This window comes from Lacerta agilis, chromosome 16 (assembly GCF_009819535.1).
Source record: "Lacerta agilis isolate rLacAgi1 chromosome 16, rLacAgi1.pri, whole genome shotgun sequence".
Lineage (NCBI taxonomy): Eukaryota > Metazoa > Chordata > Lepidosauria > Squamata > Lacertidae > Lacerta > Lacerta agilis.
This window is the reverse complement of record NC_046327.1, coordinates 20840939-20865938: the sequence shown is the minus strand read 5'-3', so window position 1 is coordinate 20865938 and position 25000 is coordinate 20840939. Positions and strand designations below refer to the sequence as shown.

General features: G+C 41.9%; 1 protein-coding gene across 1 annotated transcript in view; it reads left to right on the top strand.

Moving 5' to 3' along the window:
* The window catches only part of MFHAS1 (malignant fibrous histiocytoma amplified sequence 1), a 47109-nt gene extending 22714 nt beyond the window's left edge, over window positions 1-24395 (top strand). Inside the window, exons 2-4 of the mRNA XM_033172804.1 lie at window positions 13829-14111; window positions 16672-17078; window positions 21360-24395. Coding sequence (XP_033028695.1) covers window positions 13829-13959 — 131 coding nt within the window. The 3' untranslated portion in view covers window positions 13960-14111; window positions 16672-17078; window positions 21360-24395. The remainder of the gene's footprint in view (window positions 1-13828; window positions 14112-16671; window positions 17079-21359) is intronic.
* Window positions 24396-25000: the final 605 nt, after the last annotated feature.

Genomic DNA, 25000 nt, shown 5'->3' with positions numbered 1-25000 from the left:
ACTGGGCTTTGGCTGAGACCGAGAGGCAATGGTTTGTTTAAGACTAACTTGCGAGTTAATACCAATGAAAGATTTGCATTTGCATACTTGACCACTAGGCTGTCTCAGATCTCGGCGCTTGTACTAAAGTACATTAACCCATCGTCGGCTCACCTTTCATCCTTGGTCCAGCATGAGAACATTGGTAGTCCTGGCACCCTAGTCCTGTACAAAGAGGTCTCCAGGGTAAGTGAACGCATATACAGAGAACATGAATCACAGCGGCAGGCATTCACCCCAATCTACAACTGTATATGCATAGGAATGGGGCTCTCTGTGTGAACTAGAAACCTGATTTCCCACCTGCAGAAAGCAAGGCCTATACAGTGGGATACACTTAGTCGACTTCGTGCCAGTATGCAACCAACTGCACATTCATCTCCTCCATTCACCCTCAGTATGTCATGAGAACAGGGCTCTGGCTTTAAATGGTGTTGCTAAGTATGCTAAGGGAACAGCTGGCCTCCCTCCGCTCCTCAATAAACATAAATGAAGCTTCACTCATAATGTTGGGTTCTGCTTCAGAATTAGCTAGTTTCTCAAACCTCCAGTTTTCAGAAATTTCAGTGTTGTTGTCTTTCATATAGATTACTTTCATTTTTACAGGGCTTCGTAGGGCAGACTCTTAAATGCTTATTCAAATATAAAGGATGAGGTTACCCTTACCAATAATACCACAATGATGAGAGGGCAGTAGTCATTTAAAAAAACAAACAAAAAACCCTTGCATTCCTATGCTCGGTTTTGTTCTCGTTAATGCCATTTTCTGAAATGCCTCCTATTACTTGTCACCTTTTCATTGTAAACTTATTAAATCACTTTTAAATCTCAATGCCCCTTTTAGACCTACCCCAGTGCCTGTTGGTTTTATTTTGGGGGAGACGAGGGCATTGACTGAAACTAAATGCCCAGGCCAGTGGCATCCAACTTCATGTGCGATGTTCATGTTTGCTGTGCTATGTTACCTCTAAATTTTGCTGTCTCATCTAAACCTGCATTCTGCTTATTCGTACTAGGTTATGCACACACTCCTCCCTATTTTAAGATCCACTAATTACTTGCTTGCTAGCATTTCTCTAAAAGCCCATCTGTGAAAGCCCGGGCAGCACACTACTTTTTCCGTCGACAGATGGAGGTGGAAATACAATGACAAAAGTAATGTTGATCTCATTCCAATAAGTATCGCTTTGGAAGACTTCCTACACAATTATTTTGGTTCTGTATACTTAGAAATGCCTTTATTTATGCCACTTCTCACACCCTGCTCATGTTTGAACAGCTCAGAAAGTGCCTTGCATGCATGCAGCACCCCAGGTGGTCTCCCATCCGGGCAGCATATGGGACAAGTCCTGCTTAGCTTCAGTGGTAGATTTTCATCATGTGCCTTCCAAGCATTCTCTGGGAAGAAACACTCCTTTGCTGCTTACAAGAAAAGAAATATCAAAGCTCTTCCCCAACAATCAACATTCATTAGGAAGTCACAATGTGTGTGTGTGTGTGTGTGTGTTTTTTAAAGCTGAACATCTATTGCAGGCATATGGCATTATCTACCACAATGTCTTGCTCGGTGCACAGGAAGAACCTCCATTCATCAAAGGAGAGTTTCATTCAGAGATAAGGTCCTGTGAACAGGAGCTCCTTAAATACATGGAGATCTGTAGTCTTTGCAATTGCATTAATTAATGTTAAGCTTCTCTTTATGATGAAACTGAAATGCCGTAGGTATGGGTGACAAGCGCTACCTCTTTGCCTGCTCTGTCCCCATAATGCATTCCTTTACAAAAACCATTCAAATATATGTAATGAGAAGCAGATTTCTTCTGTTGGGACTACTATTAGCACTGTTGCTGTTTCAGAGAACTAGGGCAGTTTGGGGGCTGAGAGACTGAGTTGGGAGCCAGGAAATATCTGGTTCAGATTTCATCAAGTTGACCCTAGACAAGCTCCTCTCTCTCAGTCACAGTCCCTTTTCTGTGGTCTAGAGATCAGACTTACTCTGTTGCAATGTTTACTAAAATACGTGGAGGAGAACTTGGAGCTGTGCAAAAGCACTGTTATAAATGTTTGATTTGGTTTGTTATATTTCTATGCCACTTTCGTTCAAATGAATGCCGAAGCGGCTTACAAACAATAAATAACAGTAACGTGATAAAACATAATAGAACAATGCCAAACATCATTAATTAAGATTGGCCCCCATCTGTGAGCTAAGCTGATCTTGATTTCATATGAGAACAATGAAGAGGTTTAGAATGCAGTGTGAATGTCACATTTTGTAAATAAGATGGTTTGAGTTTTGTGTCACTCATTACTTGTGAGCCACATGTGTGTTGCTCACATGCAGTGGGTTGAATACCTACAACAAGCAGCTGGTGTTTCTCTTCTGTAATAATTATTCAAGACCGTATTCCATAGTTGGAGATTAGGCTGTTGGAATTAGTGCTCCCAGCATATTGAATACATTGAGAGCAAGAATCTGAAAATCGTGATCTGAAAAGTTGTCTGAGCATCTTTTTAGATTCTTACCTCACAGTATTATGTTGTCAAAATAGATCTGTCACTTGATCCCACCATGAACATCTCACCTTATGTTTATTACTAGAGACAGTTGAGTAGTTTTTTTAAGAAAGTTCAAAGTAATTTGAGAGAAGCATTGTTTCTCGTGGTGTCTATCAGAGGCAACATGAAACGTTCATATCGAAACAGTTAAAAAACTTGCCAAACCTGATTACTAGAGGCAAAAGCAAGAGGAATATACATGCCATAAGCAGAACTCTTTTCCTGAAACTGTCTGGAAAAAAATTATGTTTGTCTTCAAAGCTGAGTAATAATAACCAAATGTGGATAAAATGAGCAAATGTGGATAAAATCCTCCTCATGCAAACTGGGAAATGTTCCATAAACTATAGTTTCCTGCTTTTTTCCAAACAGGTTAATGGTTTCAGAAGTTGGTTGGGCAACTTCTGGCTTGTTTGTCCACTTGCTTGTATGAAAGGAGAAGTGAAGGGACTGCTTGTATGGCAAAAGCACTCATACATATCTGGGCTTATTCAGATGAGATGTGTTCATCTGAATGCAACAGATCTTTTTTGAGGCAAGATCTTTTTTGAGGCAAGCACAATGCCAAAACCTGCCTCCCATCCCTGGAAAGGCAGGGTCAGGGTTCATCCCTGTATTTGTAAGGTGCCATGCCTTGATTTATTTATTTGTGATATTTATGTAGGCTGCCCGGTGGCATGATTCTCTGGGCACTTTGTGAACTTCAAATAATAAAATACAATATTAAAAATACCAGTCGTAAAACAGTAATTGTAGCGTGAAAAACTACCAGCACATCCTGAGTTATGCCCACATCCTTCCCTTCCATGCTCTTGTATTCCCTCTTGTTATCCATTAGCTTCCTGAAGAAAGTGAAATGTAACCGCCGAGACAGGTGTATGTTACCTGTGCTTAAGTAACTGTTCTATTAAAGTTTAAAGATGTGTGTGCGAACTTTCAAGGCCTATTAGAGTATCACTTGCTACCTCACAGTGACTGAAGAGCAAGCTTTTTTCTGCACTCCCTCTCCATTCCCACAATAAAGAGAGGTGGAAACAGTTGTGTACTTCAGTGTTTTTCAACCTTTTTTGGGCAAGGGCACACTTGTTTTATGAAAAAAATCACGAGGCACACCACCATTAGAAAATGTTAAAAAATTTAACTCTGTGCCTATATTGACTATATATAAAGTAATTCTCTTGAATAGGAATCAAATAAACACAATTTTTCCCACGGCACCCACATTTCGGAAGAGAAACGGACTTCCGGAACGGATTCCGTTCGACTTCTGAGGTACGACTGTATTGGTTTTACCTCCTCAGTGGGAACTATGACGACTTTCAGAGTACGATAGACCTGTGGCTCTTCAAACTCTGTTCCAGGGAATCCACGGATCCTTGGAGAGTTACCAAAGAGTTACCACTTTCAATGATAATTCCACCATCCAACTTGTAGTCTTTGAATTCAGTGCAGAGTACAAAACGACACAGAGATGGTACGGAGAGAGAATATAGAGATGCTCCATTAACTTGACTGTACAGAGAAAAGGGGGAGAGAGAGCACTTAACTCAATGAGAAATGTGAAAGGCCTTTAAGTGGCAATATTATTGCACGCATTTGGCCAGTCCTCTAACACTAATGCAGAAGCATAGTGGTGCTTATTTCTGCAGCAGCATTGATTGCATTATGTATAGAGCAATCTTCATTGTCGTAGTGCCTTCCATTTGTTTTGGATTACAGATCCCATCATCACTGACCATTAGCCATTCTGGCTAGGGCTGATTAGAGTTATAGTCCAAAATATCTGATGGGCACCAGGTTTGGGATAGGCTGTTATAGAAAGTGCATGTGAGGTGGTAAGTAATTTCGAAAAACACTCCTGCCTACCATAATGTCTCGCTTCCCAGCCTCCCTAAGAATGCATCATCCATGTGCATTGCAAAATACTGCAACTGTCAGGGCCATGGCAGTCTTGAAATGTCATTTATCTGTATAGAAAATGATTTATGAGCTGCCCTTTGTTCTAAAATAACAGGCTGGAATTTGGGTTTGTGTGGGGGTTGGGCAATGACTTGCTAGTTTTCCAAGGTGGTTTTCAGATCCAGCATGTCCCGTCTGCAGTTTGAACCAGTTGTTGTTGTTGTTTAGTCGTTTAGTCGTGTCTGACTCTTTGTGACCCCATGGACCGGAGCACGCCAGGCAATCCTGTCTTCCACTGTCTCCCGCAGTTTGGTCAAACTCATGTTAGTAGCTTCGAGAACACCGTCCAACCATCTCGTCCTCTGTCGTCTGAAGCAGTACTGTTTCATAAAAGTTATGTGGCATGATTGTGCTGCAGGTTAGATTGTGTCTCAGGTTATGAAAGTGTAGTTGGAGGAGAAAGTAGATCTGCCATTCATATTCAGGGCTGCTGCTTCTGTTACCTTTAAAGACATGGGTGTGTTCATGCAAGTCCTCCCTTATGTCTGGAGAACTCATGAAAATGTCTTCCGGGGCCTGCAATGCCAGTGTCAATCTTTGAGATAATGAGCTTTAGAACAATTTCTGGAGTCTTGGTGCGCACAGATCTTGTCTCTTGGTAACTGTGTGACGTAGTCATGGATCCAGTGCTAATCATCACCTTGGTGATGCTTTTCACCTTGGATAACAGAGGTTGAAAGATTAGGAAGCAGAACTGAATCCCTACTGTAGTTGTGTCCTCCCTGATTGAACCACGGTGACGTCCAAGAGAAGAGAGGGAGACTTTGGAATGAATTCCTGGTTTAGTTTGTGGATAAGAGCCCAAGGTATGATGAATGTGACTCACTCTACTCCCCCACCCCTTTCCCAGCACTGCACATCCCCTCTGTCGAATGCTCCAAACATCCCCTGCCACACCCCTGTTCTCAGGTCGCCTATAGTCTTGACTAAGATGCAGAAATCCTTTAAAGGCTGGAAGTTCTTAGTACTACTTCAAGGAAAGCAAAATTAGCTCTTATAAAAGGGGGGCATAAAATGGCCTCTTTTCCCAAGGCGTTAAATGATAAAAAAACAATTCTTAAATAGCTTCAAAATGGACTCTTCTGTTTACACTGCCTTTTTATGTGGTTGCTTGTTAGATGTTTTACTGGCTGCATACACACAAGCAGCAGTGGTCAAAGTAGTGTGTTTGACTATGAGAACCCCATTCTTGATTTCTCTCAGAACCTATTTTCTCCCTGTGAGGTCCAGTGGGTCCTTCCACTTTTATTTTGCTTGGTCTCAGAATCCTCCCCTTTCTTTCTCTCCCTCTCTCCTGTTGCACCTTTCCAGTTCATCTTCAGTGATAACATTGCAGCTGGTGATGCAGTATGAAAGCGACTTTGGTCATAAATGATGAATGTCTGACGATAATTTGCCATGACTTGCTGAAACTTGAAGGGGCAGCTGTGCCCCTGGACACAAACAGGTTCCCCGACACATTTATTTAGTTTCCAGATGTTACTTGTTTCAGTGATGCTGTAGCTGGATATAGCAAAGACAGTCTGTGAGATTTGGCAGAGAGGAAGAGCTGCCTCTTTGCCTACAGTTCCTTTCAATGTTTTGATCTACGCTGTACCAATCATATCTTTAGGCACAGTGAGGAGGGGCCTGCTGCAGACAGATATTTTGGGATACCCTTTAAATGCCAACAAAATATTTATTTAGATTTTATTTTTTTACCACTATGGCAAAATGGTGGTTTGGAATTTCTGCCCTGGGTGCCAGAATGTCTTCTTGTTGCTCCGTCCAGTGCAGCAAAGATTCCTTCTGGCCCGTGCATACTCTGTAATTTACATACGGTATATATGTGTTAATTGGGGCAAGGCGGAAAGCTGACTTCTGAATAAATTATGCCAAGTATGCATGCTTTTAGCATAACTTATGCAAAATGGTAAAAGTTGTAGAATAATTCTGCTGCTGCTAGACATGAGGATGAATAAGTAGTTTTGCAGGAGCACTGAAGCCCCCGTCGCCCAAACTCACTTGAAATTTTCGTCAGTTGTAGTCTGTTTTCACCTGGAGGCATATCTGTGCACCCATAAAGGATAACTTTCAAAACAAAGGGAAACTGAGATGCTCAGGGAGATGAGTTCTATGGCACCCAAGACTATGTTTTGAATGGGCCCGTACACATTCCTGAAATGGTAATCGCTTTAACCACATACTCTCCATCTGTAGCTTTGGGAACTTAAATTTGTGAAAACATCTGAGGATTGAAAATGGTGAGGCCAAGACTACAGAGGTCCCAAGGCAGGAAGAGGAGACCTAAACCTGGGGTTGAAGATAGAGTAGGAGGAGAGAAGAAACTGGAGCAGATTTTTTTGTCTGCATTTCAGTAACGTTGGACAGCCTTTTGAGTCAAGATGGCAGCCCAATCTATTCCAGACGTCACTGATTTGGACAGTGGAACTGGCCCTGATTGCCTCGGTTCGACACACCTGGAGAAATCCAGCGTTGTCATGAGGCAAGGTGTCTGACACTGAGCAGTAATTGATCATACACTGAGGTAACATTCATGATGTAAAACACTATTACCGCTCCCGCGCCCCCTTTCATCTGTCAGCGCAGTTCCTTCAGACTGCATGGGGAGATCACCATGTTGAAGTATTAAAAATAAAAATAGTTTATTATTTGAACCCTGCCCATCTGACTGGGTTGCTTGCCCCAGTCACTCTGGGCAGCTTCCAGCGTATTTAAATAGGTACACAATTATTTCTAGCTTATGATCTTAGTAAAATTATTAACTGTGATTATGGTCGGTAATGAGCACCTTTTGCTTTGGGCACCCCTGGAGCAGGTTTTTTATTTTGGTTCACTTTTTTGGCCAGGGGAGGGTGCAGGTGGAGGAGAGAAGCCAAAGTCTCGTTGCACTTGTGGAGTTCCTGTTGTATAAGTGGGTGGATAATATAACTGCATCTCTATCCTCCTTGCATTAATTTTATATTCCCCATAATTCATTTCTGTCTTGTTTTCCACCCTCTGTATGGACATTCTTGCAGGACAGAAGCAGCTCAGCTGAAGAGTCTGATGACCTTGCTCAGTCATCAGCAATAAGTGCTTTCTAAATCAGTTACATAATACATTATCAACATTGGCAAAATTGCGTGGCCTGGCAATTACCTTAAGTCCAACCTAGAGCTTTTCAAACAGCATTTTCCCTTGGGATAAGGCGTTTTTGCATGCTGGGTTAAGTGGGTACAAGCAGTACAGTTTGAGGCAGCATGATTGCCCTGCCTCTGTTTACTAGTTGTAAAATGTAATAATTTTGCAGTGCAATGTGTGTGTGGTAGAGAGGAGGGTCATAGTGAACTGTGTGCTTATGTGTGTAAGTTATAATTCCTGTACAGACACTCTCCTTCTGTATTATAACCAGCAACAGGCCCCTTTCGTTCCATATGCTGAATCTCCACAAGTTACTTGAAACCGCCATCAGTATTGGCTCCAGCCATGCAGTTCAGACCCTCATTTTCTCAAGGCTCCATATAATGTGGTTGGCCTTAGTGCAGATATTTTGACCCACACCCAGAAAAGTAGATAGGGACTGAAATGCCTTTTACAGTGGTACCTCGGGTTAAGAAGTTAATTCGTTCTGGAGGTCCGTTCTTAACCTGAAACTGTTCTTAACCTGAGGTGCCACTTTACCTAATGGGGCCTCCTGCTGCCGCCGTGCCACTGCCATGCAATTTCTGTTCTCATCCTGAAGCAAAGTTCTTAACCAAAGGTACTATTTCTGGGTTAGCGGAGTCTGTAACCTGAAGCGTCTGTAACCTTTTTTATTTTATTTTGTAACCTGAAGCGTCTGTAACTCGAGGTACCACTGTAATATCATTGAGAAAGTACTGTGTCTGCGATGCTACAGAAGTCCTGTTTGTGCCGATGAATTTGCAATGAGCTCATTCATGCTGGTAAGACAGGTATTGAATATGGATGTACGAACTGGCTCCCAAGAGGTCAGTCACTGAAGTGGCTCACCCGTTTTGTTTGTTTATAACTGGGTTTCCCAAACCTTTGAGTTCATGGACCCCTTGATGAGTTGATAAAGTCATCCTTTACCCAGAATCTTAGGAATGCAAATGGAATACAGTCAAGGAATATCAGCAATGCATATACCATATTTTTCTGTGTATAACACGCCCCCTAAGAAGCCCCCTATTGGGGGGACTCCAAATTAAGAAAATGGGAGGAAATTGCCCCATGTATAAGATGCCCCCCTTTTCTTAACATAATTTTTAAAGAAAAAAAACCTAGGCTTATACACGGAAAAGTACAGTAATCAACATTTACTAATCTCCAGTTGACATCACTAGGAATCATAAAATGTTAAAAAAGTGAAATACAGTAATAAAAAGTAAAAGCGTACCCGTGTACACAATTTTTTAGCAGTAAAGCAGAATGGTCTGATGCGGTTGTTTTGTGGAATCATTTTATTAAATACAGAGGTTCCTCATTGAGAAGGAACTCTGTACGTGCCCGAGGCTCATAATTTCTAATTTTTTTTGCAGTATACCTCATAAACTTCTTTCCCACCCTTCGGCCCTTGTCAGCCCCAGATCTTTAATCATCCCCTGCACAGTCCCATCAACCCCAGGGGATCCGTATTGACCACTTTAGGAAACCCTGACTTACTATAATATTTCTTTCTGTCCCGTCCCCCCTCCTTTCTTACGAGAGGCACAGCAGTTTAAAAAGTCAATACAATTCCACATGCAAAAATAAAAGCAGTAAAACAACTTGGCATCCCAGTGTTGAAAGAGCAAAAAAATATTCAGTCTGTACCTCTGGGTTCTTGGGGTGTTTTTGTGGGTGGGTTGGTGGGTTAGAGGGAGACTATTGCTTGGCAATAGAAGAGCTCCTTCACTTTCTGTATCATCTCTCATTTTTTATGAAACAGCTTGCAGTCAGGGGCTGGGGTTTCCAATTGTGTGTGACATGCCTCAGAAAGAATGTACTATCCAAACACAGACGGGTTGCAAAAGGTCTCCTCGATGAAAAAAGCTGGAGGGATATGTGTGTGTGTGTGTGTGTGTGTGTGCCACCTTCTCTCTTTCCTGCCCTGTGCCCCTGCTTTCCCTTAATGCACTGAGAGGAAAAGGAGCCAAGAGTTCCTTCTGGCAATGTGACCTTTCTTGACTTTCATCTGCAGAACATTTCTAATTCCTCTTGGACTCCACTGTTCCTGTTCAGCAGAACAGGAAAATTGTTATCCCCCCCCCCCTTAAAAGATGAGTTTATATAATGCTTGGCACTGATTACTCGGGCATGTGGTAGGCTTGATAATGTGATTGGGGAAACAGTCCACAGAGAAACAAATAAGGGTGCTGCATGCTACTCAGAAATGTAATCATTGTGGTCATCATCCCAGACGCCACTGCTGCTGCGGCTGTTATTAAACTCGTCTTAAATTGTATGTGGCGTCCTCCACCAGAACATATCATCATCCTCAGCATATAGGTCACTGACATGTCCAGATTCCCAGTTGGAAGGAGCAGCAGTACGGAAATCAAATAAGCAAACAAACTCTGGCCAAGGTGCCAAGTGTACTTTTCAGAATTGCAAGGGAAATGGAAGGAAAAAATGGGGGGAAAAACATGGCAGCAGGAGACGAATCTGCACCCGCTCACTCTGCATACCATATGCAACACTAATGACTCAAATAGGTATAAGCTATATTATGCCTAATAAGGTCGGCTGGGTTATGAGTATTCTGTGCTGCAAATATAAAAATCCTGCAAATTAAAAATGGATTTCTGTGGTCTGTGCGAATTGGGGAGTGGGAAAGCTATACCCTTCCAGATGTTGGGCTGCAACTCCCATCAGCCTCAGCCAGCATGATGCAACATCTGGAGTGCCACAGGTTCCTCGCCCCCAGTATAAATGATGCAAATTGAGCGGATTTGCACTATTGATTTTGCTTAATTTATTATGCATTTTAAAACTTATTCGCGGAAATGAATCAATATATTATTCTGCTTCTGCAAGTAGGGATGAGGGTGAGTCGTCTACTACATTAACTGCGGAAAATCTTGTTCAGAGAAACCGAGGGTAATCACACACACAACAACAGCCCTTTCATAGGACCATTTGTTATTCTCCAAGCTGTTAGAGGGGAAGAATATCAGAGACTTGGGAGGGTGGGCTGGTAAATTAAATTTCACTTTTGGGAGGGGAGACATACCTTTTGACAAAGTGGTCAGGGGGTGGGGCAGCCATCTCCCCCCCCCCTGCAAAAAAATGTAATATCCTCACCTACCATTGTTCCCATTGTCCCACATTTTCAAAAGAAAGGCAGCCAAGCTGCTGAGTACAGTCAATCAGCTGCTTGAAGCTGCAGTTTAGTTTTCTTTTACCGTAATTAAGAGGGGGAGAGAGCTCAGAGGACCCTTGATCATCCTGTCAAAACACAAGCCTCACCCCACCCAAAGTGATGTGACCTTCCCAACCCTGAGATTAATACGACCTTTGGAAAGGTTGTGTGTGTGCTTGCGTGCGCAATCATAGAATTGTAGAATTGGAAAGGACCACTTTCAAGCATATCTTTACATCTGCAATGACTAAGAATTTGGGGTGTTGTTGTTTTTAATGAAAGCTGAGTGTCACGAGAAGCCAAGTTGTGCACCCAGTACTATTTTTTGTGCTCCCCCCCCCTTTGCATTCCTGTGGGATCTTGCCATCACACACACACAGCTCTGATCACAGGCAACGTAGAGGCTTCAGTGGTTTTTTAAAAAAATTCTGTCGGCTTGTAGCTTCTCTGGGCTTATTTGCAAGGCCAGCTTATGTCAGTAACATGAGCAAGAACAAAAGAGAGGATGCAAATGCAGAAGAGGGAGAGCAAGCCAGAGCTCCCCAATAGGAAAGACAGATGATAAGTTCCAGTGGTGACTGTTGCATGTGGGGAAAGTTGTGGCATACCATGTTAATATCTATGGCTTGTCACAACTGTCTCCACCCACTTCAAGTTTTCTTTTGAGTCTTAAATGTGACAGGCTCCTTTAGGATCGCATGTGCTTGCCATTTTAAGGACGAATGCTCCTTATCAAACTCTTTATCCTCACCCATTCTGGGGACTCCAAAGTGCAAGCTGTGTCTGCAGGCTGTTAACATTCATATTGCCTTGGGTAATCATGTCCTTTTTTACGGGGGATTATTCAGAAGTGGCGAAATGCAATAACAAACCCTACATAAAGCTAGTTATTGCTTCATGAAATAAAATGTCACAGTAGTCTGGACAAATTAGTACCGTAATTAACTACCGGAGGGAAAATTAGGTGGAAGGGTTTTCCATCCTTTGAAATCTTTAAATTGCCCTGGAAGTTGTGGGGCTGGATGCAGGAATTGCTGAGGATGTTGTTCTGGCTTGTTTAGCACAGAACATCAAATGAAATTGTGTGAACAGCATCTTCCATCCTTTAAACTAAAGAATCTTCAAACTCTTAAATATTTCTGTCTTTATTGTTTTCTTTCCTTAGGGAATAAGGGAGGAGGATTCCCCCCCCCCTTCTCGTAACAGTGCTATTTAATGCTATTGTGTCCCACCCTTCCTCTAACAAACACAACACAGTGTACATGGCGCGTTCTTCCCCCCACATTCCACTCCTCACTTACACCCATGACACTCTGTGATGTAAGTTAGGCAGAAAGACATTGGCTGGCCCAAAAGAAATCAAGTGAGATTCATGGTCAAAGCTGGGATTTGAACTTGAGTCTCCCCCACTTGACGTCTGACACATTAATTTGTATTCCCTTCTCCTTTCATTGTATCCAGCAATATGGCACTCCGGGTTGTAAGCTCATTAGATCATAGAATCATAGAAGTGTAGAGTTGGAAGGGAGCACAAGGGTCATCTTGTCCAACCCCCTGCAATGCAGGAAACGTTTGCCCAACATGGGACTTGAACCCATGACTCTGAGCTATTAGGTCATAATCCCTCTTTTTCTTTGCTGGTATTAATTCTATAAAGTGCCCTGTACACTTGGAAGCATTGTACACATATTCTGTTATTATTAGCTGATTTAAATGTTGACTCATTATCAGCTAATAAGACTGGTTGGCTACTGTATTTTTTTATATAACATTGTTTGAAATACATTTGAAAGACTTGAAGAGTTGTGTTAATTCTCTCCTCTTCCTGTGCCCTCTGGGGCGGCTTTTGAGGGTGTACAGGTAACTGTGTTGGATGCAACCCAAAGAAACTAAAGAGACTCCAGAGGAGAACAGATACAACAAAAGATTTGGAATGCATTCATGAGAGCCTACAGTTATTGGGGATATATAGATCAAGACCTTTAATTATTAAATATCTAAAGGAGGGAGATGTCAGCATCTGGATCCCAGGCCTACCTGGGAAAACCTCCTCATCAAAAATCACCTCTTCTGTCTGCATTTACTCACCTATCCTGTTACCATAGTCTCTCTCATTTATTTCCCCCTCTTGTTATCTTCCCACACTGTTGAAAGGTGTTCAGCAGCTCCTTAGAAACAGGCAACTGCCTTTTTTATTTACTCTGCGATTGCACTGAAGAAACAATAATTTGAGGAGGAGAAATGGTTGCAAGCCATTAGCACAGAAAGGTCTGGGCTGAAAATAGATAATTTCCTAGGGGAAATTACAAATGTCTGATCCCTAGAAGAATTTAAGAAAAGTGCTTGAATCCAAAGGCATGTGGAATTGCAGAGGGTTTCTGGAGGGCCTCTCTCACTTTCCATGGCTCTCTTCCGAGGCCATTGAGAAGGAAGACTGAATTCAGTGCACCCCTAGGTAGGCAGGGGTTTAAAGTGTGACTGTGTGTCTGGCTCTTACCAATTCTGCTCATGGCAGGTATCGTTTAATTCATTTATTAAAGCCTTCATTGAGTCAGCGCCCATCTACTCCTAAATCCTAATGGCAATCTCTCTTTTTCTCTGTAGCCTTTCTTTCATTAGACTTTGGGAGTGCACGCATGAAATGTTCAGATTCTAGATAAAGATCTCTAGAATCCATCTGTCTGGTGGTACAGGTGATTGGAGAGGGGAAATGATGACAGCTGCTTGCTTTTGTCTTGCTTATAATCCTTCAGACATTCAGTTTGTCAATACGATAATTGTGTCGGGTGACATTTTTGCATTACGTTACGTCTCTTCAAGCAGTTAATGATCGCTTGAGTTGTGTTTTCCTTATCCATGCTTGGGAACTTACCCTTCTTGTGACTTGAGACCTGGGGCAAGATGTGTCATGGTCGTCTTAACACCCTCTACCTTGTTTCCCCGCAGGAGAATTGCTGAGTCAGCCCAGGCCAGAGGGAGTGACTGAGATCATCTGTCCGAAGAACGGTAACGAGCGAGTGAATGTGGCTCTGGTTTACCCCCCTACACCGACAGTGATCAGCCCTTGTTCCAAGTAACCTCTGGAAGACACCTGCCTTTGCCCCTATATAAGGACACACCAAACACCCCTTAATCAAACAAGCCCTTGCTAAGCATTATTGGAAATGTACAGCCCAGAGATGTTTCTGATTACTGGTGGGACCTGGACAACACAGCTTGGGAAATAAAGGTACAGCTATGTTGTTTTCCTTTTGTGAATGGGAAGGTATTTGCAGTGTTAGGTTTGTTTGTTTGTTTTTTAGGCTAGATCGCTACAGCAATGCTGAATTTTGGTGGAGGGTGAGTATTTCATGAGGGTTCCTTGTTTTGTTTTGCTTATTTATGTTGCAGAATTGACACCTTAAAAGCCTCCGTTTATCTGTGCTTTTGAAATCCGCTTGCAACTCCTGTTCTGGGCAAACGTCAACCACGGCAGAAAAAGAACCTCACTAAGGAGCATCTCGCAGTTAGCGGCACATGGTTTATTTTTGCATGAGAACCAGTGCCCACACTGCTCTGATGACATGTGCATGAAAGAACTATGTCAGTAATGCACAGAGTGGGCAAGTAGTGTCCAGTTTAGATTTGGGATTAAGAAAGTTGCGGTTCTGCAAACCGTTTTGAAATATCCTCCAAAGCAAACGTAGGTTTGTTTGCTTCAGCTGCTCATTTATAATAAATGTTTGTTCATTCCCATAACGTACCAGGACTTATTAAGCTATTAAAGCCATTATTAAATAAATTATGAAGCCATTTTAAAGTAAATAATAAATTTGGTAATTGCCTAACACAGAGCTGCCTCTAGGTGACTTACATTCAGTTTTAACTGTCAATAAGTCCGAAGATCCTACTAGTCTCCTTTGTTTTCGATGCAGCAACCCATAAAATCCTCCTAATAAAATTACCTGTGAATTTAAAAAATAATATTGCAACTTGAGTGGTTGATCATTATTCAAATTGTAACATTATGGAATGGCTTTATGCATATGTAGATTTTAATAAGCTTACCTGTAAGTAAGGTTGGGTTTTAATAAAATCAACCAATACATTGTCCTGTTATTACTCAGACAACCTCTGTTGAGATTCATGTTTTTATCATGAAAGTGTGTTTGAATGAGTGTTTATAAAATGTATGTATTATTGTTGAATTTTTCAATTAATTTTTTTAAAAAATATTTTTTTAAGAGATTCACGATAGATTTGCCTGTCAAATACATTTTGACACTAGCAACCTCGTACCTGGAATTGCTCAGGAATTTTAAGAAAGCAAAAAATCAGTGCAGTTTCTAAAGGTCCAGTCCACAATCTTTATTCGGAATGGTGTCCAGTTATATCCAAACAGGCAGAAACGTGCTCCTTGAGCTCAGGAACCACCATGCAAAATTTGGTTGGCAGTATCTTAAGGCATGTCCAGATGCATAGCAAACAAACAGCTTTCCTAAATACTTTCCTAAAAACCTTCCTGTATAACCAAGCCTTTGTCCTTTAACTATCTGTGGCCTTCTAGAAGTGAGCAGGATGTTTTTAATGTACAGTATTTCTCTTTCCTCTTGTTTTTTTAATGAATCTATGTAGGGTCTATTATCTGTCTGTTTGGTTGTACCGGTAAGTTGCTTTGGGTTGCCCTGGGCTAGATAAAGCAAGAAACAAACAAAATAAGTAGTAGATGAAGATAACAGACATGTACAGATGCAGGATAACTATATTATGGTACAGAGAAAGTGGATAGGAAATGTTTCTCTCTCTCTCTCTCTCATAATACTAGAACCCTGGGCCATCTGATAAAGATGAATCTTGGAAGATTCAGGACAGACAGGAGAAAGTACTTCTTGGCACAGGGCATAGTTTAAACTTTGGAATTCACGTCCACAAGAGACAGTGATGGCTACAAACTTGGAAGCCTTGGAAGAGGGTCAGACAAATAGGATAAGCCACAATGGCTGTGTTTTACTATGCTTCTGATACCAGTTACTGGAAAGTGCAGGGAGGAAGAGTGCTCTTGTGCTCAGGACCTGTTTGCGGGTTTCCCAGAGCCATCTGGTTGCCCACTATGAGAACAGGATGCTTGGCTGGAGAGGTCACTGGCCTGATCCTGCAGGCTGTTCTTATGGTTGTCAAGTCACCATCATGCCCTGCATGTGAACTTCCCAGAGATGGTTACTGTTGGAAACCAAATGCTGAGTTGAACAGGCAGTCTGCTTCAGCCAGGCATTTTCTCATGCCAAGTAAACACGCATGTTTTGCCTAAGAGCCAGTGTGGTGTAGCGGTTAAGAGCGGTAGACTCGTAATCTGGGGAACCGGGTTCACGTCTCCGCTCCTCCATATGCAGCTACTGGGTGACCTTGGGCTAGTCACACTTCTTTGAAGTCTCTCAGCCCCACTCACCTCACAGAGTGTTTGTTGTGGGGGAGGAAGGGAAAGGAGATTGTTAGCCGCTTTGAGACTCCTTCGGGTAGTGAAAAGCGGGATATCAAATCCAAACTCTTCTCTTCTTCTAAGAAGAGCCTGGCTGGATCAGACCAATGGCACATCTAGTCCAGCATCCTGTTCTCTCAGTCACCCACCAGATGCCTGTGAGAAGACGGCCAGAAAGACAGGAGCACAACGGTGCTCTCCCTGCTAATTGCCTAACTGTCCTTGATTTTCTTGATAATGGTTTTACCATTCAGAAGGCCAGTGAATATATATTTTGGGATTCTTAGCACCATGAACCTTGAGAATTTCTGTTCTGTCTTCTTCAAACACACAGATTAATGGGAGTTGGTGTGCTGAAAGGCTGTGCGCTGGGGTGGACACAAATCTGTAGCCTGCCTGAATTGATCCTTACCATCGGCTGGGGTTGGAGTGGTGTGTTTCCAAGAACTCTGTCCGGAGGCTTATTGAAGCAAGAAACACAGCAAAGCATCCTCATCCTGTGCTGCTCTTGGAACTTGTATACAAGACAGTCTGAAAACTCTGGGTGGTTTTAATTGCTTCATAAGCCCGGAAATGAGAGCATTGTTGACTGACAGCGATGCGCTGGGATTGAGAACTCTGTGGACCTGTATTGTGCACTTGTTTGGACCCATTGGTGAATGTAAGATTGTTCTCGGTGTGGTCGCTATTGAGATGTAGCTGAAAGATATATCCGCTGAAAAGGAACTGTTGGCAACTCGGGTAAGTTTTGACTTTGTCGCTGTGTTCCTCAGGGCTTACTCAGGGTTTGCAAGGGCAAGGCACCTGCAGTTGGCCTTTTCTGCAGGGAAGAGACCTGCCATTCTTGCAATGAGAATATCCTTAGCTTCTCTGCTAATCTCTTGATTGCCATTAAAGCAATAGGAAAGATGGCTTAAGCAGTGGTGTAGCATGGGTTGTCAGGGCCCGGGGCCACATGGAGGGGGTGGGGGAGGGAGGGAAACGGACAGAGTATGCATGCACATTAAACTGCCTAACAGCACCACGCAGGAGATTACAGCCACAAAGATAAGAAAAGAAGAGTCATTCCATTGCCTGGAGAGTCACTTCCTGGTTCGCAGGGAGAAGCTGTTTTCAACAGAGCTCAGCAATGGAAGCGCACAGCTTTATGGAGGCAGCACTGGGTGTTGAAATTTTGCACTCCTAATAATTTTGCATGCTCTCTCTCTCTCTCTCACACACACACACACACACACACACACACACAATGCCACTGGGCCTAAGGGTTGCACTTTGTTTCCAGGGCAAGTTTACATACAACATAGAAAGATAACTTGTTTATTTGCATGTGTGAGCTCTTAGAGATAATAATTGCAGGTAGAAATTGTCATGTTACTGTTGTCAATTCTAAACAGTACTTTTCAGTGGAAACACTAACTAACTGAAGAGCCATGAAAGAGTCCAGGTGATAATATATGGATGTGTGAACAAGCCTGAAATAAAACATTCTCAGTCAGATAATGATTGGGATCCAAAATAGCCACAATTTCTTTGTTTTGCTCACAAGCTCTTGGTATTTCCTTGAGGAATACCTTTGGCTGGTTATAACATTTATTCCTTGGCAAATTCCAGAGCTAGAGATAACATTGACTATTATAGTAACTCTTTAAGTAGCAGCAGAACAAAAAATCTGTTCCCAAATTAATCTTCCTTAGCAAAATTAAATGATTGTCTTTTGTTTTGATACTGTCATGGCTTATTGCTTATTACAAATACTGTATATTCTGGCATATAAAACTACTTTTTAATCCAGGAAAATCTTCTCAAAAGTCGGGGGTCGTCTTATACGCCGGGTGGAGAATCTGCAGTCGAGTATATCTCAAACTCTGTATTTTAACTGGAAAAGTTGGGGGTCATCTTATACACCCAGTTGTCTTATACGCCGGAAAATACGGTATATTACTGGTTGAGGGGAAAGGGAGAAATGCATATACATTTCATTCCATAAAACAACTCAATTTGGGGCACAGTTTGATTAAAATTTTCTCCTTTTTATTTCAAAATAGACAGAAAACCGAATGCCACATCCTCCATCTCGGATTCCAGCATTTTAGTTGTTTAATTGTCTGCCTTCTAATGATCAGCTGCTTAGGTCATCTGTTTAATAATAATACTATGTACAAAGGTAGTGTACAAAAATTTAAAACGAAAGGCAAGCCCTGCCCACAAACTTACAATCTAGTACATTTAACTAATTTTGTATACAGTGGTGCCCCGCTAGACGAAAATAATTCGTTCTGCGAAAATTTTCGTCTAGCAGGTTTTTTGTCTTGCGGAGCGGCAATGACAGCCGCGCTCCACAAAACGAAAAAAAATAAGGAAGACAAAAAAAATTTGTCTTGCGAGGCACCCCCATAGACTTTTTCGTCTAGCGGGGCAGCCTTCCGCTAGACGAATGCCTTCATCTAGCGAGTTTTTTGTCTAGCGAGGCACCACTGTACTACTGAAACTTCACTAAGTACTTTTTGAGATAATGAAGTAAAAAAAAAGTAGAATTGAAGAAGCAAAAGCTATTCAATGTTGAAAAGAAAGAGCATCCATATGACAGCAATGCCAAAAGCAAAATGACCTCTACACAATGCATGGTGTGTTCCTAGTAGGCAGCCCCATCCATGTAAAATGTGCCGCCCCTTTAGTTTAACATTGTCACCTACTAATTAAAGCATTTGTTGATTAAGTGAGATGGATACAACTTTACAACCCTACATATAATAATTCCTAATTATCCTCTGAAAGTTAGACGCTTGCTTTATAACTGGTACAATTGAGGGCGGGGAAATGAATGTGGTGGAGAAAAATTCATTACTGTGTAATGAAATTGCTCACATGAAAGGAAAGCAAAAATATCAGCTAAGTCTACTCAGCCTTTCTGTTCTGCGCTTGTGTGCAGATACTTATCTGGCTAGTTTAGCTGCAAGCTTAGTTTGTCTTGTTAGCCTGGTACAGGTCTGGGTTCTGCTCAGGCTTGGGGATCAGAAACCTTTGTTGTCTGCAGACAGAAGTGGATCTCTTTTGTCCTCGAGAATAATTCAAACGTTTCATATATCCTGGCTTAGTTTGTGGGGAGGGTGGTGGAGCTGGCAGGTGAGTTGGGGAGAAAATTCTCCCTAATAAGTGCTTGACATCAGTTCACCTAAACGCAACAAGTGCAGATTTCCCTGCTTAATTTTGCTTGTTGAAGAATAACCGTGCCCTTTCTCTAAGCATGTACTTGCACATACTGATGACTCTTGTGGTTCTCATCCATAACAATGGTAAAATTGCACCCTGCCCTTCTGCCTTTAAAAAGGTTCTACGGTAGATTAAAGTGCATATACAATCACACAAACGTAATCGGCTAAATCCAATCAAATATAAAACCAACACACTAATATCACATAGCAGCAAGAGGAAGAAGAAGAAAGTAATATTTGTATATAAATTGCATCCCTCCCTCCTTCAGAAATTATTTGGAACAGAAATACTTAAATTGATTTCCTGAAGCAGAGGGAAATGGGTGACAGGAGAGCAGGACTGGGGGATCTTTGGCCAACCAGATATTTGCTGAACTACAACTCCCATTAGTTCCAGCAAGCATGGCAAATGGACGGGGAAGGTGGGAGTTGTAGTTGTAGCAACATTTGGAGCACCACAGGTTCCCCATATCTGCCGATACATGACAGTTGGTCATCTGTCATTTGTAATCTGGTTGAGATTCCTTCATTGCAGGGGGTTGGACTAGATGACCCTCGGGGTCCCTTCCAACTCTATGATCTGGTGAGCAGGAGTGGGGACAAATCTGTATCCCAGTTTGTGAGCTTCAGCTTGCCACAAACTACATGCTTCTTATTCAAGTATCTTCAACTGTATGAACAGTCTTTTCCCATTAAAAAACATGCTCCTGTCTTCAGTTTAATCTTAAGGGGAACAGTCTCTTCCTGCACAAATTATGTTTCCTCTTGGTTTGCTTTGGAGGCGAATTTGAAGGCTGGCTTCCATCTGCTTGCTGTCTTCAATGTGTTGGAGGCAGCATGGAGGGAGGGAGTTGAGTAAATCTCAGCAAGGCAGAGTTATAACACCACAAAATCTGGATAAGAAGGTCTGGATCAGGGATCAGCTGGATATTGATTATAAGCTCCTAAAAGCCCCTTGAGCTTCTTTGGGGAAAGGAAAATACTTGCTGTAGAATGTAGGCTAGTTGCTCTGCAGACAAGAAGTATTCTTCCTTCCTCCTGTTGGTTGGGTTATGTTTGGCTGTCCCTTAGAGGCCTGGGGAGCAAACGATGACTTCTTCTCTTTTTGCTGCTTTGCTGAGAATAGTCTTTAGGCTTCTTGGGCCCTCTGGTCAGTTTTGTTAGGAACTTCCTTGAGTCAGCAGCTCAGCACTAACAAGACCGCTGAGCTGTGTGGAAATCCAGGAAACATTGGTTACCAAGATAGCAGAAACTAGATATGCCAGCGGTTTGCTAAAGGACTTGGTCATCCCAGGCCTGGCAAAGAATGCGATGCTATCTACTAGCAGCAAGTGAGTTGCACTCCACCTACTGATAACCAGCCACAAACAGGGGGAAGAGTATTACAGGGCTTATTTTAAAACTCGAGATGGTCAACCCCACACACCCTTAGCTGAGACTGCCACTAAGATCTCCAACTGTGAGCATTATCTGAGAATGATAAAAACAAAAGTGGTTTTGGAGAGAGGTGTGTGTGTGTGTGTGTGTGAGTGAGTGTGTGTGTGTTTTGAATTGGCTTTACATGTCCTTAACACTGTTTTATAGGAACTGTAGTAGGGGTGTTTGCCTAAGTCTTCCTGGTAACTTCCCAAGTTTTTACAAATGGGAACATTAGCCTTGTCTGATGGATAGACGCCCTAATTTCTTTGAGAAGTACAATGTGAGAAGTTTTGCTCTTAAAAGGCAATGCTCTGCTTGTGACAATTATGAATATGTGGAATGTTTATGATTTCCTTCTTGCATATAAACTTCCTCTTGTTCTTTCTTTCAGTTTCCCCATAGGAAGAAATTAATAATTCTGTGGCTGTAATGTGCTGTGGAAAAGGACGTGAAATCAAAACTGGAAAATACCTCTTCAGATGGATGCTTTCCCAGGGACTGAACATATAACTTAACCCCAGAAGTGAAATGGTTTTTAAAGTAATATATTAAGTTGCAGATGAATGGTGGACTAAAGGATTCATCACTCGACCCTCAGCCTCAGGATCATTCTCTAGCGAAGAGCTGCTTGCCAACAGAGTAGGTTGAAAAACTTCTCAGGGATTATGTTCAATGTGCAGTTTAAAAGCCGCAGCTGCCGTTGATGACAGCAGTATCGGGGGCACTCTGTTTCCAAGTCTGTCAAATGTGAAAGAGGATCACTGCTGAAGTTCACTGCTGTTCAGCAATTTGTTTGTTTGTGTGGTTTTTTTTAAGTGTTAATCTTTATTTTTCTAAGTTTTTAATTATCTATGCAGTTTAGAATTATTTTGACACTGGGTACAAAGTTCAGCATGGAGATTGTGCTAAATCAGCTGCTGGGTTCTGGATGTGATGTCAAAATAATGCATGTATGTATCTATTGTTTAAATGCCTGTTTTGTGCACATACATACACATAACACACACACACACAAGCACAAACACACAATCTTCAATTTCACTGCAGTTTCATGGTAAAATCCACCTAAATAAACACTAGCACATATTCTCCTGGGGATGCCTCTGCCTCCACAACTGTTGAAGCAGTACTTGAAAGAAGCAAGTGTGGTTTTGAGTTTTCTCCCTCTTGTGCGTGGAACAGGTTGATGTGGTGGAGAGGGGGAATACAGCTTTAGTTAAACTTTGCTTGTGGAGTATCCAGTTGAGTGGACAGCTGTGAAGTAAGCCAGGAATCATTCATCCCTAAACAATGCTAAGAATAATTGACCAGGGGGGAAAAATGAATAATTGAATTGAAGTGGAAATAATTGACAAGGAGCAAGAGCAGCATGGAGATGGACACGCCTCAGTCCTCCAGCCACTTGGGAGCCTAGAGAAAGCAATTCAGTTTACCTTCAGTGTATTGAAATTAAGCACTGGAATACCAGCAGCTAAAATGCAGCTCATGTTGCAACGAAGTTGACCTCAGTTTTTTCCTTTTCTCAACTATGGATCACACTGGCTTTATTCATAATGTCCATCATGCTGGGGTGGGGATTGGTGCAGTGTCCTACAAAACGTGGTTTGTTTTCAAAAGAATGTATTAGTCTGGGGCCCACTTTAAACATCGCCTGAGTTATGTATAGTTATGGCACTACACTTTAAGCCATTCTGACAATGGCAGCACCTTCTGCCCATATGATTAGAGCAGCATTTGTACCACATTTGCTGGATTAGGAAACTTAATTATGACACCACCATCCAATCTTGCAACACAGTCTACCTTCAGCACATCAGTGGAAGCTGTTGGTGTTACTGGAATGGTTCAGGAAAGCCACAGAACGGAGGCAACCACACTACTCAACCCTCGAGATTATTCCCTTGTTTGAAAAATGCAGCCAACAATCTGTAATATCCACTCTTACAAGTAAACATCACATTTTTTAAAATGTAGGGGCATTTTAACATGTAAATTTGAGGTGGATTTCCGTGGGGAAATCATAAAACAGCTGTTGAATTTTAAGTTTAGCTGAGGAAAAGATATACCTCATTTGAAAAGTGGTTGAAAAGGGGACATTAATCAACAAATGTGTCTGGTGTTATAAGTGAACTTTTGAATCCCAGTGGCTAATTTTTGTAGGTGTGTGTTGAAAGATGTCCGTCACCCCCCACTTCAAAGTCACTCCATTCGACAACTGTTGTGTACACGGTTAATTGGGGGATTGGCTGCAGTTTTCTGTTGTATTTTGGGTCTTGTGGGCAATTTCAGGTCTAGTGTGAACTTAAGTGGAACATTCCCAGATCTTAATTACCTTAGTGCACCAGGAGCATGTGCTAAGAAGATGTTCACAAGCAGAATTTGGTGCAACATCACCTAGTAAAATAGTTTGGGCTTCAGAAATGTATTGTTTAGGTTTGCCTTAAGTAGGCTTCAGCAAAACTTGGTCATTCTGTGGGAAAGTGCCAAAACAGCAGTGCTTAACCAGGCTTCAGCACCACTGAATTTCTGGCAAATACTAGTTGAGATGAGTTTTCTAAGTGTACCTTCATTCTTCAGTGCAACTTTCTAGGTAGCTCTGACTTGTGTAAGGAGTAGCACAACTTGACATGAGTTTTCCCTCTCAAGGCCAAAATGAAGGGTTTTTTTGCACCTATTAAAGTAGATCTTTGTCAGCAATGGGAGATTGTCTCTTTCCTGATGTCAGCCTAAACATGGGTGCCATTTAGTCCTTGTTTTTCAGGCTATTAACTAAAAACACTCAGCAACATCGCACTGGAGCGGCTGAGGCAAAACACTTGCTGCAGTTGTCTGAGAACTTTTAAGAGCAAATATAATTTTTAAACATTTTTTTGCTATGCAGGACATTTCAATACAGACACTGCAGCCAGACAAAAGATATTTTGGCTGGCAGAGTGTCTCGACAAGATCCTGTTGTGGTAGTATCGGTGGAAGACCTCTGCCAGCTTTACTGGGAAGAGGGTGAGGTTTTGCTCTGTGAGGCACAACAAAATCAATCAATCTATTCCTCTTAAAACTGCTGGGGAATTGCCCTTGGAATCAGTCACGTTTTCTATTCCTAGGTTCCATGACAGGAAAATCTGTTTCCTGGATACGCACCGCAGTGCTGCCAAAGAAAACGTGTGCTGTTTTTAATTCCTCAAAGGATTTTCTTCTCTTTGACCCACCTTTGATTCACTTCTGGAAGGCCAAAAAGGGGTGTTTGGTGTAACATGGGTGGTGATTGTTCAGCAAGGGGCATTGGGGGGGCGGCGGCTATACTTATAGCTTATCTGTTAATTCTCCATATTACAGCACAGACTTCTTTTTTTACAAGAAAAAAGAAAAAAAGAAGAAATATTCTCACCCAAGACAAAAACCTGAGAATAAAAGTAATATTACAACTTGATTTTCCTCTGACTATTTATTGACAGAACTGTAATTTGTATTTTTGCCTGTGCAGGCCACAAATAAATAAGTTGAAGCAGGCTTCTTTCCCCCACTTTCCAAATTTGCATTGCGAAATGTGAACAGCAGTACTTTTTTATTTATTAAGAAAGGTTTACAGAAGGCTTAATTGTAAAACTCTTGGGCAGCGTGCACAATAAAATTAGAATACAATGAGCAGTACCATAATACCTTTACTGTGGGATTAATTGAAAAGCCATAGTAGTAAGCAAGCTTTTGACTTCAACCTGAACTCTTGTTTTGGCTGCACGTTAACCAAAAGAAATGATGGGCACGATGTAAAGTTTGCTGTTGGAATGCATGAGGTGTTGTGGAGACTTGCCCTAGTTCAGGTTGTACTCTGTGCAGAAAGATCACAGGTTGCAGCACAAGTCCTGCCAGGGCAAAGAAGCAATGGCTGAAATTCCCTTTGAAAATACAAAAAGCCAGCAGTGATTCAGATGTCTGTCTAGGAATACACATATGGAAAATGTAATTATTTAGGAAGCGGTCGCTGCTGAACTTTAGGGTAGATAGCTGCCCTTTAATTGCATTCAAAGAGATCAA